Raw genomic sequence first — 10,561 nt, 5'->3', positions numbered from 1 at the left:
AACAATATTAAAATTGAGTATTCATTTAAATTTTTCTAGATATATATAAGGGCAACTGGAAGTGGTTTTCTTACCTGAACATGATCATAATACTTTATTCACTAAAAAAAAGGAGGGGCCGAGATGACGGAAAACTGCAAGCACTTCTTTAGGTTGGGTTGGAGCCATCCATAGACCCTAGCTCTACCAAAGAATTCAATTAATCTTTAAGTGACTAATTAATATTAACAATCTAAGGTAAATTTATACTTAGATCCGAACCTGAGACCTAGTATATACATACCAGACTACTTGGGACTTAAAAAAGTTACCCAAAAACCATTGAGTCACCTCCCTTAATGGGGGGTATTCATTCAGAAATACTTTGTAACAAGAAGAGTATGCCATCTTGATCACTTAAAACAGGAACAGTAAGAGCTGTGGGTTTAAGAGTAATGCTATATGTAGTCTTGGAATGCATAAGCGTCGTACAGTCACTTTAAAAAATAGTAAAATCTACTATTAAAAAATTATTATTTTTTCATGTAGATTTCGTATTTATTTACTTTTTTCAAAATGATTTCTCTTTCAATCTGGTTTATGTTCTGTACTAACAAGATTTCTAACAAGTATCTGGCTCCGATATTTTAGGGGAGGGAATTTCCCAGGCATGAAAGGTGAGAGTAGAAAGTCAACAATGGTGTTGATCCACACTATAAGCTGGCATTGAAAGCCTCTCAGTCTTTTGTTGTCATGTGCTAAGAATGTCAAATAAAATAAAGCAAAGACAACACAAGACAAAACAAGATAACCAAGATTCAAAGCACAATGCTAAAAAATGCATCATTCTGAGAAGAAACCTATGATGGCGTACGTTTCTGTTCCAATATATATGCACAATGGAAATGATAGTAATTAATGTGATATATCCAAGGAGTTCAAGAAGTGCCATCGATTAACAATGGGGAAAAGGAAAAAAAAAAAATAACAGAATGAGATAAACTAATTCTTCTGATTAATAAATCGAAGCATGGAAAATCCACATGCAGAAACACTGCCATTGTTTTCTTGACCTGAAACAGTGATAAATTCGTGAACATTGTTTTCCATACTTCGATAGTTAGAAGATCCAGGCAGATGATTCTTACAGTCAAGCGTGTTGGTTTGCAACGTTTTCCTCCATACAGCAGTAAAATCCAAAAGAAAATAAAGAACTTTCTACACATAAACTGGTGAGCACTGCAAGTGCAGAAGATATTGGTAACCAGTGGAAACTTTGTTGCTCATGAAGATAATGCTCCAGAGAAGTGACTCTCCATTGGACTGTACATGCGCTTCGCTTTGAGAACATTAAACCTTACAAAGAAGAGCTGGTTTCTGCAGTTTCATCCGCACTGAAGCTAGTTGGAATCCCCATGACAGATCTAGTAGATATTTGCAGTGCAGTCCAAAAATAATTAGCTATGGAGCCCCAAAATTAAAAATTCAAAGGAAAGAAGCGTGTAAAGACTATATATATATACAATGTGCCCTTCAATTCCCTAAAAGGGCAACAGATAATGAATAAGGAAGAAAAGAAATTCACTTGAAAAAAAAAAGCCACTCTGTAGGTGTTCAATTTTCAGTCATGTAGCCGGGCAAAAGCTTCCATTTAAGTGGCAAGTCAGCATCCAAATCACAAAGATGCCTTACCTAACAGAGCCAACACCTTCCATTTTCAGGATTTCATTCTCTAGTGAAACGAACAAGCATAATGTGATAAAATACTAGGATATGCCTCTCAAGATGTACAAATTTTTCAAGTCAGAGCCTAGCGAGTAGACTATTTATGACAGATATTACAAGAACATTGGCACTTTAGAGAGACTTCAAATAGTAGAGTAAGATTCCACATTCAAACTTGCCCCAACATGACAGGTTTAGGACTTTAAATTACCAATATTATGGTTGCAGTTAAGTCCTGTCATTCAAAGGTAATGCCATTCTCTACCTCACACCGCTCCGCCCCCACCCTTTCAAACCACCAAAAAAAAAAAAAAAAAGACCTTTGATTTGTATAAATTATGATAGCAATGATGTAATTGCACCAAGAAAGTAAAACAAAGAACCATCATAAATACCCCATCTGATTCAGTGATATAGGATTGTAAAACAAGAATATCTTCCCATCAACCATATCTACACATTGAATTCAAAACTAAATTACTACTGTAATAGAATAAGAGATCGGAGTTTTTTAATTTCTTTAAAATGGGGTATAGAAATTATTCCAAGACATTGATACATTATATCAATAGCCAAAGAAAAAACCAAAATTTTCAAATCAAGGCACTGATTTTTTTTGGTAAAAAGCTAGGGCATGAGTTGATATAGAGGAAGAGGTATGTACAAGTTCACATGCCACTTGGCTTTGGCTCAAGAAACATGGGATAGGATGCAATGGGTTACTGGTTCAAGTCTTATCACGAGAGAGAGCAATAATAAGCAAAAATTTATACCAACCCTTTGCACTGATATTTCCATGTCGGCATTCCAGTTAATGCTGCTCTTTTCACATAGTCTGGCTTAGGAAGATCAGGTCTGACTCGTTTTTCAACCTTCAATATTAAAGGGGGCATCAATAGCAAGGCAAAACACTGCAAGTCACACACCCCTGCATGTACATACATACTGATGTGTACGTATATATTATTTCCACGATGCATGTATTTGTTAATGTATCATAATGTCATTAAAAACTGGCCAAAGGTCAAACTCACTGTCATTTTGTTTGATGGATGGTTTATTAATTTAACTTGGTTGCTGTATTCTTCTATACCCTTCCATTTTTCATTGACTTTCTTCTTCTGCACATATTCACGTAAACAATGGAATCTCAATCAAAGAACTTTCAATCAATAAAAGAGTTTTTGGATAATATAGCAAATCAGTCCTAAAGTCTGAACTAAAAGGTTGACCTTTTTCATTCTCATAGATGGCCCTCTCTCTTCTTTATCAGCAGACTTGCAGAGGTTGCGTATTAGAATTGAAGGCTTCAATTCAAAAGTTTCATTCCTTTTGATGATGTTGGGGCTGACATCATCATAATCATGCAACTTGCTTCCAATTTTCCCATCATAGTGACCATGGCCGTTAGCAACAGAGTCAATCTCCGACCCTTCAGCACCACAGTTGCCACTCATTCTTTGTTTCCTCTTGCTATTGTAAGCAATTTTTTCTCTGGGAGAATCTTCATACAAATCCGAAAAAGAGTTCCGCTTAGAGAAAGGTTTGGTATGGTTGAGAACAGTTGAATTCTGTTTTAATTGGTGCTGAGATATCTTATCCTGATAATCAGAGCCATGCATACTACTACAATATGCCCCCCCTTCCACACATAAATCCTGTGAACTCAACTTGGAATTATACACTTCATATCTCTGAAAGGGCAGGAAAAGAGAACAATTACACAAAAGTCACTAAAACTTTTATAGAAGAAGAAAACACTATACGAACAGCATGGAGTGCAAGTCCTGCCAACATTGATGCAAAGCCTTCACAAGAGAATTTATTGGGCTTCCATGATTTTGAGTATAAAAGAAATTTCTCCAGTAATGCAAATGTGCAGGTGTGAGTTCTTGTGTCAAGAGCTTTCAAACATCCAAACTTTTAATAAATACAGCAATTGCTCTGTTCCAGTGCATGGGAGATGTTGTGGTGTAGTCCGGAGTGGCCTCCCATGAGCTTCCACTAACACCTCTACCACAAGGCTGGGGGTGCACATGAGGCCACCCAGCACCTCCACTGCGCAAGAGGAGGGAGGCACCCTGGCACCTCCTGCATGGTGGCAACTGCAGGTGGCAACCCACCACATGCGGTGGCAGAGGAATCCCTCCCCATGTTCTTTCCTTATTTTTTGAAGTTGTTTCCAAGTGGATGATACATCAGATGGCACATCTGCATTTCTGTCACTTATTTTTTTTATTGGAATTTCTGTCGCTCTTTTTTTATAAGTAAGAGTAAATTTATTGATATGAAAAAAAAAAAAAAAAATCTCACATCTCAAAGTCAAAACGAATAAAGTACAAGTACCCCGATTTCTTAATTTTCTAAAAGCATAACCCAAATTTTCTAACTTGACATTAATTTCATCTAATCCGTTCCTTGTCATAATGAGTTTATGTGATCGGTTTAACAAACCTATAAGCTCTTCCAGTCCCATCCTTTCAACCCTTCCATCACACTCATCATACAAAAAGTATAATGTGAAAAAAACAGATTTCAACTTACTAGATTGAGGCAGAACTTAACAAAAAATAATAAAAAAGTAAACTTACATTGCTGAGACTAGGTTGCCTTTCCAGTCCAGAAATATCAGGAGAATGGGAAAGAGCAGAATTCCCAACATAGGATGGTTCTGCAAAAATACATAAAATAAGACATAAGACTATAACCCATTGGAGATAGAAGTTTTACTGGGAAAATTGCAAAAAGGAGCCATCTCTACAATTTAGATCTATGCATATATATATATATATATGTACATTTTTATCACCAATAAAATTGCAACCATAATTTGATAATTTAACAACTTCAGATTATAAAAAACAACCTCACTCCACAACCTCTTCCACCTTCATCATCTGAGTGTGTGGGATGGGAATGAACCTTAATATAAAAACTTTAAAATGAAAAAATCAAGGAAGAGAAAAAGCAGCAACCTCATAAAATAATGCATCATGGCATTACCAACGAAAAGGCAAATATTTGTAATGGGTATTTCTTAAGAATAAAAGAGAAGGCTGGGTTTTTCCTCTTTATTTTAAGTTTGAAATTTCAATTATAAATTCTCCCACACACTAATGTCAAGCTGAACATGCCACAGATACGTGCTAGAGAATGTCTCCAAATGCTTTAAAAAGAAGCAAGCAAGAAACTGTCAGAATGGAAACCACCAGATAAACTTTAACATTCAAAGTCAAATATATGCAACTTATCACCAATAGAATCAACTCAAACAGTAGTACGTCTCCCAAGTACATAATGACCATCTACACACAGATCAAACCATTGATAACTCCATCACCAGCAATGAAATAAATAACATAAAGGTTTTGCAAGATTGCATTAGAAATAGTCCAGCGAGACACAGACCTACCAGTATGTTTTTCAACCATGTGCTGATGCATTCTGTGGGAAGAAAATAAATAAAACAAAGCTGTGACAACTTCAGTCCAAGAAAATAATTCAGATACTTAGAAATCCATATTACAGCTTTCTATATATGTTGTTTTCCTTTAACCTCCCTCTCCTGGAAAAATTTTGAAATTCCATACACATGCAAGAGATTCATTTCAATCTTATGGAGAGATTCATTTCAATCTTATGGAAACCACAGAGTATCTAAATCACCCAAGTTCAAAACCATCACACCATCTACATTTTAATGCAAATGTATACAAACCCATTATATAATTATTTTATAAATTATGTATATCCTGTTCACAAAAGCAAAAATGTATTTGTTGGACTTGGCTTGACCTAGTTATGCTTGCTCAATTATCATTTGCCTACAGACAAAAACTACATTGAATTTTAATAAGAAAAAAATACCAATAATCTTTTCCCAAGCACACAAAAGAAATTATGAAAACTGCAAAAGAACTATAAAATTAAGAAGCAAGATCTAACAACATTAAGAAATTCTACTCTTACAGGATCATTTGCCTAAAAACTTCATTAGGAGTTTTTTTCTCAGACAGAAATACATGCATCGCAACTTACCACAAACTGGATTCCGAATTGGAGACTCAAATGCACCAGGAGGAACTGGGTGAAATTCCACACCAAGCAGTGGACCATCCTCTCGATAACGACCCCCCAATTGCATCTTAACAGCAGTGATAGCAGCATTTTCAATTTCACCCTTCACTTTTAAGTATCCTGATGGCTTATATCCCTTGATTTTTGCACTATTTGTATTTATAGGTGTAATGATGCCATTGTGTGTTAGGTATCTAGAATTTTCCCTATCATCTGGATCCTCAGCTTGGGAAAACAACCTGTCTTGTGAAGATGAGCTACTTTCTGAAGATGTATCGTCTGTGCAACTAGCAGTTCCTCTATAATGACTCCTATGCTCATAGGTGAAACCTGCAGCCCGATAATCATTGTGATAGAGCCTTCGACTTTCAACTTCCCTAGGATCAACGTTCCTGTAATCACCATGTTTTGTGCTGCCACATGAATCCTGTCCAAGCCCGCTGCCGCGATCCTGAACAACACCACTTGAATGATCTTGTCGTCCACTAGGACAAGCTTCATCTCTCAAAGATTTTTTGTCTTTTAACCTCCTGTGGCAAAACCATCCAGATATTTGCTTTTCTGTCAATCCTATCTGCTCTGCAAGCTGGGACTTCATTTCTTCTGTAGGATACTTGTGCTCTAAGAGAAATTAAAGAAATCTCCTTTTAGAAAAATAAATGTCTAGACACTGAGCCAGAAGCATGAGATAAGATATGACAAGTGAAGTGGCATACCATTATAAAAATTTTCCAAAGCCATAACCTGGGCAGGTGTCTTGAGCCTTCTTTTCTTATCTTTCTCCGAAGAAACTTTATACTCTTCAGAGTGGACTCCACTTGATTCTAAGCATGAATCGAAGAGTACTAAAGAAACCTTAGTAATGAGGAAATTACCAAAATATCTACAGAGTATTTGATGGGTGTAAAAAAGATTGCAGCAATTTAAGTGCTTTCCATGGGACATAGGCCCTTGGGCTTAATTAAACAAACAAGTTATTCCAGGAAACTTCATCACTTTCTACAATGACATATAAAATGATTTTAAGAACAATAAAACAGCATCCAAGCTTTTCCCCTCTGCTCACCAATAAAATAGTGAAGTTTAACTATGGAACTGGAAGAACAATAAATTAAATGTTTTATAAAAAAACTCTTGATCCTAATGCCAAAAAATGCTCAATATGTATGCTAAAATGTAAGAATAGACATCACATTTGGTGATATTTGTAGAATTTTCTTTCACAGTGCTTACCGTTGAGGTTACATTAATTATTTTCCACCTTATATTTGTTATATTACATTATGCTTATATTTCTTGCGCTTGCACAATTATGTCTGCTTCAAGAACTGTAGGTTATACCGGCCACACTTAGCTCACTCTTCCATAACTCGAGCAGGTAACCAGGTTCCTCATTTCTGTACAAGGCTTGCTAACTCCATACAAATCTTCAATAGGATCATTCCATAAAATCCATTTTTTTTATGATTATCACCGTGAAACAATTTGACAGGACTGTATCTACTGCCTTCGTGAGATGATTCAATTGCGTGAACTTTACAAACATGTAAGTGGAAAGATAAATACCCATCTTAAAATAATCATACAAGCTCCATTAATACAAAAGCATTCCCAGAGAACAAAAATTTCCAAGCGATGGTGATTCATTATTTTACTCGGATTTATATTCAATTAACTAAAACCATTTGAGGAAAAATGATCAAAATCACATGTAAAGGACGAGAAAAAAATAATGCCCAATTTGATTCCAAGAAAATATAGGAAATAAAAGACACGAAAATCCTGAAGATCAAAACTCTCCGTCAATAGGACCAAAGTGGACAGAAAGAAAAGAAGACATTCTGGGAACTATCTCCACCATTACAACAGCTTATCTGTTCATGCAAATTGTTCAATATCCCAGAATTCAATTACATATTCTAAAGCAAGAAATCCGGAGCAATTCACAAGAATTAAACAGAAAATGAGAACCCAAAGAACCCAAAACGCTTGTATGAGTTGAGATTGAGAAAATAGAACAAGCTACCTTCCATGTCGAGTGAAATCCTGGCGATTCCTTCTATCTCTCTAGGAGTTCTAGATTCTGTAGACTCAAAAAGCGAGACCCGTTAGGCCAAGAAGCTCGAAGCCAAGAAAAATGCAAACTTTCGTTTACATCTAATCCACTGATGATGAGAAGGAAGGCGTTTTCACTTTTCCGAAGGTGGGAAGGGAGAGGGAATTCTATGATTTCATTTGCTTGTTCCAATCAAAATTTCTAACACTTGGGCTCTGATGTCTCACTTCTCTGTATTACTGTTTTTAGTTTGTTTGGGCTCTTTAAACGATGTTTTCCTTTCCATTTTATTATTTTTTCTTATCCTTTTTTTCTTTAGATTAAAAAAACAAAAACCGAATAAACGAGAAAAGGAGCGTAGAAAAGTAAGGGTGTAATCTAGGTCATTTAGTTCAACTCATCTCAATTGTCATTATAATTTTTTTTAAATTTTAATATAAAATATAATAAATAATTTAATTTTTTTAAATCTTAAAATAATAATAATAATAAACAATAATATACTAATAATATTTAATCATCTCAACTCAATTCAATTCAATTCACTTCAATTTAATATCCAAACGCACTCTTAAAGTAGAAAATGGTTTCATTTGACTAATAAATATTTGACATGTTTTGCCTACATATCTTCATATAATTTATATATTCATATAATAATATTTATATTTATATTTATATATTCATATAATAATATTTATATTTATATTTATATTTATATTTATAAAGATTTAAGTAATATCATGTATAGTATTATGAACATGTTTTTTTAATATTTGATATATTATTATTATTATTATAATAAAGGTAAAGATAATACTAAAAATAATAATAAATGTGAAGTTAGTTAAATTCATGAGTCTAAGTTGAATTTTATTCGAGTTGTATCGTAATTGTAGTCTAATAATCATTTTGTATTTAATAATATATCATTTGATGAATGAATCAACTAAATTCGAGTTTGATAAAATCGATGTCGATTTCGAGTAGAGTTATTCATTTACAACACTAATGAAAAGAGAATGGATTGCTACTTTATTTGATTGAATTAGTTTTCCTTTTTAAATTATCAAAATGTATGAAAAATAGATGTGGCATAATATTAATAGTCGGATTTTAAAAGATAGAAAGTACATATTGTAATTTCTTTTTGAATTTGTTGCAATCAGTAAATTTTTTATTTTTTATATAACTTTTTTTTATGGGAAATAGATTGCATTCATTCATGAAAGCGAAGTTACAATTGTGACTAATACAAACAATGGAAACCCCAGATTACAAACTAACTACTCACGGTTGAGGCTCGACTAGTACACAAATTTTTTGTGATTGATATGGTTTTAACTTCTAGAACTCTCAACAGACAAATTGTACAAGAGACCACACTCCACCTAAAACAAAGATTTCAAACCCTACTCTTAAGAGGAGAAGATGACTTTCACTCTTTGGACAAAATATCGAAGAGACTATTTTTTTATTATTATTAACCTAAAACAAAAGAAATAATAGAAAACGTAAATGATACATGGGAAAATAGCGAAAAACAGTTTGGAAAGTTGTAGATCCACATTTTCAACCTTAAAAGAAATAAATAAAATAATAAAAAAAAAAAAAGCAAACATAGGGCACTATGGTGGCACGTGCCACCCTGAAAGTATAACAGACATTCGAGTCTAAAGAAATCGATGACCTTGCTCTAAGAAATGCCGCCCATGGTGGCTATAGAACTCCCTTGCAGTGACGTGTGGATGTCACGTGCACACTTTGGACCGCACGTGTGGCTCACATGCCTCTCCATTCGACGAGATTATTCTCCTTTTTGAAGAATCGACATCTTAGGAATCTTGCGGTGGGACGCCTGGTGGTCACTGGGTTCCAAAAAGCAATACATCAACATTTCGCTTTACTTCAAAAGAAAAACATACAAAACTAGAAAAAATAAAAGAAAAAACTGTAAAGAAGGAGGAGGGAGGGAGGGAGGGGGATTTTTTGAAGGAGGAGGCTGCTCTAGAGAGAAGGGAGAGAGAGTGAGAGGTGTGCTAGGTTCCTTAAAGCGTCGGATATACAATTATCAATCGAAAATAAAGAGTTATATGGTAGAGAATTGGAGGTGTTTCAGACTTTTAATCCGTACCTTTCTTATTTAGCACATTTGTAGCATATTATTTCTTTCTCAAGGATAAACGTTTCAACTATGATGACTAGATTTTTTATTATTACTATATGAATTAAGGGCATAATTGTTAAGGTTTGGAAATTACGACTCTGCCCTCTCTTTTGCTATCGAAATAGAGGACATATCAATTAAAATATAACTCTAAGGTGTATAAAGTTTGATAGTTTTAGGGTATTAAATATATATATTGTTAGGTACAAGCTCCAAATAAATGTCTTAAGGTACAAGTCCTTTATAAAAAAGTGAGTCTCATCAAAAAAGATTTTTTTTTTTTTATATAAATAGACTGCAAGAAATTTGTCTATTTAGAGTTTGAATCCTGACAGGTCATTTGGGTTGAGTACTTTATAAGTAAACTCAAAACTGACATAATAATTTTGTGGGTTGAATCAAATGTGTTCGTTCGACAGACAAGACTTGTTTGGTTAAAAAAAAAAAAAAATCATACCAAAAAAAAAATCTTCGAATGCACATATAAATTACACAATTAAGATCATTTTGATTATGGCTCAATTGGAGGTACTATCACATATGAATTTGCAAAGTCT

The 10,561-nt window shown here is 34.1% G+C and overlaps 1 protein-coding gene across 4 annotated transcripts; it reads right to left on the bottom strand.

The window, feature by feature from the left end:
- Window positions 1–972: 972 nt before the first annotated feature.
- Window positions 973–8,064, bottom strand: LOC109019799. Of its 4 annotated transcripts, none has more exons than XM_035689991.1 (8): window positions 7,808–8,064; window positions 6,498–6,605; window positions 5,743–6,402; window positions 4,296–4,375; window positions 2,937–3,398; window positions 2,739–2,825; window positions 2,478–2,576; window positions 973–1,403 (listed from the first exon to the last, which is right to left on the bottom strand). In XM_035689991.1, exons 1-8 carry the CDS (start codon window positions 7,812–7,814, stop codon window positions 1,380–1,382), a joined length of 1,527 nt encoding a protein of 508 aa, XP_035545884.1. In that variant the 5' UTR covers window positions 7,815–8,064; the 3' UTR covers window positions 973–1,379. The 4 variants fall into 4 exon arrangements, 2 of the variants coding, with proteins under 2 accessions (XP_035545884.1, XP_035545883.1); XM_035689990.1 differs by having other exon boundaries at window positions 2,482–2,576; XR_004801515.1 differs by having other exon boundaries at window positions 1,386–1,403; window positions 2,482–2,649.
- Window positions 8,065–10,561: the final 2,497 nt, after the last annotated feature.

The sequence above is a fragment of the Juglans regia genome, chromosome 5 (genome assembly GCF_001411555.2).
Source record: "Juglans regia cultivar Chandler chromosome 5, Walnut 2.0, whole genome shotgun sequence".
Taxonomy (NCBI): Eukaryota; Viridiplantae; Streptophyta; class Magnoliopsida; order Fagales; family Juglandaceae; genus Juglans; species Juglans regia.
The sequence above is the reverse complement of the archived record's forward strand: the minus strand, read 5'-3'. Positions and strand labels throughout refer to the sequence as shown.

What these genes read in the sequence shown, in the direction of transcription:
- LOC109019799 (XM_035689990.1), bottom strand. An exon ending in ATCCATCAAACAAAATGACA is followed by an intron (nt 2,577 to 2,738) that starts GTGAGTTTGACC and finishes TTAATATTGAAG; the next exon opens with GTTGAAAAACGAGTCAGACC. An exon ending in TGGAAATATCAGTGCAAAGG is followed by an intron (nt 1,404 to 2,481) that starts GTTGGTATAAAT and finishes AATATCTACTAG; the next exon opens with ATCTGTCATGGGGATTCCAA.